Source organism: Salvia hispanica, chromosome 4 (assembly GCF_023119035.1).
Source record: "Salvia hispanica cultivar TCC Black 2014 chromosome 4, UniMelb_Shisp_WGS_1.0, whole genome shotgun sequence".
In the NCBI taxonomy this organism is placed as follows: domain Eukaryota; kingdom Viridiplantae; phylum Streptophyta; class Magnoliopsida; order Lamiales; family Lamiaceae; genus Salvia; species Salvia hispanica.
In genome coordinates this window covers 49,803,096-49,805,606 of record NC_062968.1, presented here as the reverse complement: position 1 = coordinate 49,805,606, position 2,511 = coordinate 49,803,096, and the positions used below count along the sequence as shown (strand labels likewise).

The 2,511-nt window shown below is 37.6% G+C and overlaps 1 protein-coding gene across 1 annotated transcript; it reads right to left on the bottom strand.

Annotated features, from left to right (window-relative positions):
• Positions 1–434: 434 nt before the first annotated feature.
• Positions 435–1,452, bottom strand: LOC125221315. The gene is made up of 2 exons (XM_048123436.1): positions 1,432–1,452; positions 435–1,199 (listed from the first exon to the last, which is right to left on the bottom strand). The coding sequence occupies exons 1-2, from the start codon at positions 1,450–1,452 to the stop codon at positions 435–437; spliced, it is 786 nt and encodes a 261-aa protein (XP_047979393.1).
• Between the last annotated feature and the right edge of the window lie 1,059 nt (positions 1,453–2,511).

The following is a 2,511-nucleotide window of genomic DNA, read 5'->3' as shown; positions in this document are numbered from 1 at the left end:
TCTTTATTCAATTTAAAAATTCTTTAATATAAAAAATTGAAGAAATAATTTTACTTGCATTTGCATGTCACAAAATTAAGTGATAAATATTGAAGGTCAAATTCATCAAAAATATATTGTAAAAATATTAATAAAAAAATATGAGTATATGATAAGTTTATTAAGAATATATATCCTTTAAGGTATTGAGGGTATTTTCGTCCAGAAAAACTTGGAAATAGTAAAAAAGTACTTCAAATGATATTAACCCATAGTTAATGGACCTTAAATGATATTTTCAAAGTTCACGGATCTAAAATGATACTTTGGCAAAGTTCGTGGACCAAAAAAGATGTTCCCTCTTTTAGAAAATGAAATTAAAAAAATAATACAAATCAACCTCGTTGATGCCAGACAAGTCTCTAGCCATGGTCGTGTAGATCAACTGGCAGTGTTCAATCGCGTGGATTAATTGTAAAGTAAGTTTGCAAAAAAGTAAGACATAGCAAAAACGTGGCCGTGACAAGAGCTATAACAGTCCATGGGCTCTGAAATTTGGTGTTCAGGAGATCAGCCATCCACGTCCTCGCTTTGTTGTTGCAGTGCTCCTCAATCCTCATCTTCACGTCACGAAAAAGGCCAAAGTTTGAGTATCCATAAGTGTCGATGCTTTTAAACAATTCAACCACCTTTTCATCGCTCGCCAACAAGCTGTACAATATGCCTTTCTCCCGCAGCACTTTCACATCATTAGCATTGTGGATCAGCGGTTTCATGAAATTAAAGTAAGTCGTTACAGCATAGTCTGTGTGTGTCTCGGGAGACATCTCGAACGCAATCATATTTGAGAAGTACACTTTGGCATTGTGTGTTACGTAGAAGGAAGGAAGTTGGAGTTGAGCGTAGAAGGCGAAGGAGAGGAACTTGAAGTCCGTCAAGCAATATGAACTCCGCCGAAAATGGATGCCCTTTGCTTTGAGATCCGTCACCGACCGAAACGGACTGTTCAGCACTTTCCACACAGCTCTTGAGCTTTCATTTTCTACCTTGGGTTGATTATATTTCTTGACAAACTGCCAAAAATAACTTGATTTCTCTTGGGACTCAGCAAGGCTGAGGAGGGCGCGGCGCGAGGCTTCCACTAGGTGAAGAGGCTCTTCTCCCTTTCCATTTCCCCATGGAAGTTTTGTTTTCCTTGTGTTACCCCCCAAAATGTTGGGCTGGTCCCATTATGTGAGAGCCCAACTCAAGTTGGCCCAAAATAAATGGGCATATTTCTTTTTTCTTTAATGCTAATTATGTGAGAGCCCAACTCAACTTTTTGTGAAAGCTTTGCATCTTCCAGTTTTTGCTACTCAAAAACCCGAGTCTAAAAGTGATGAAGAATGGGAGTTTGAACATCATCAAGTGTGTGGCTTTATTCGGCAATTTGTTGAAGAGAATGTTTATCACCACGTTGATCAAGAGACACATGCTCGCACACTATGGGATAAGCTTGAAAATTTGTATGCTTCCAAGTCAGGCAATAACAAATTATTCTTACTTAAGAAGATGATGATGTTGAGATACAAAGATGGAACATCTATAGCTGATCATGTGAGTGAGTTTCAGAGTTCATTAACTCAATTACTCGGCATGGGGGTCACATTAGATGATGAGATTGTAGGACTTTGGTTGCTTGCTACTCTACCAGATTCTTGGGAAACTCTAAGGATTTCACTTATTAATTCAGCTCCCAGTGGTATTGTGACTTTGGAAATCGCCAAGAATGGAGTGTTAAATGAAGAGGTGAGAAGACGGTCGTAGGGTTCTTCATCGCAGTCAGAGGTTTTGGTTACCGAAGACAGGGGGAGAAGCAAAAATAAAGGCAAAAAAGGCAGAGATAAAAGTCGTAGCAAATCAAAATCAAGATTGTTGGTTTTGCAGCGGAAATCTATTTAGTTTGATTGAAAGATTTACATCTAAACATGCTTTTATCTGATTGTAAACTAGAAACATGTTCATAAGCATATAATCAAGATCATACTGAATATATATGCAATTAAATAGAACGATTTACCGTATGAATTCAAGCAATTGAATTCGAACTCCTTCTTCAATCGATCTCTACCACGGATCTTCTGATCTGTTCCCTTTAACTTGGAATTGACCTTTGTGTGGGCAAAGCTTGTCAAATCCTCAAAAGCCGGAGAAGAATTGGAGACAGAAATCTCTAAGGAAGAAGAACCCTAGAAATCGATATTTCTCTCACAGATTGCAGAGAACTAAAAATATCGGTAGAATTAATTCTGTCTTCTCTTCTTCTCCCTTTTATATTAAGTTAATTATTTTGGGCCAGACCAGGGATCTATGGAGGATTGGATTGGGCCACAATTCAGGCTTTCACTAATTAAATTAAAACTAATTTAATTCAAGCCCAAACTTAAATATTATTATCATCCACTATAGATATAATATTGACTGCCCGTCCAAACCGAAATTACGAGTATTCCGGGACTTCCTCTTTAATTAAATCATTTCCCGTGTTAAAGA

Coding starts and splice junctions, on each gene's coding strand:
- LOC125221315 (XM_048123436.1), bottom strand. CDS start 1,452: ATGTGTCTCTTGATCAACGTG. Junction 1,200..1,431: donor TGTGTCTCTTGATCAACGTG/GTGATAAACATT, acceptor TAATGGGACCAG/CCCAACATTTTGGGGGGTAA.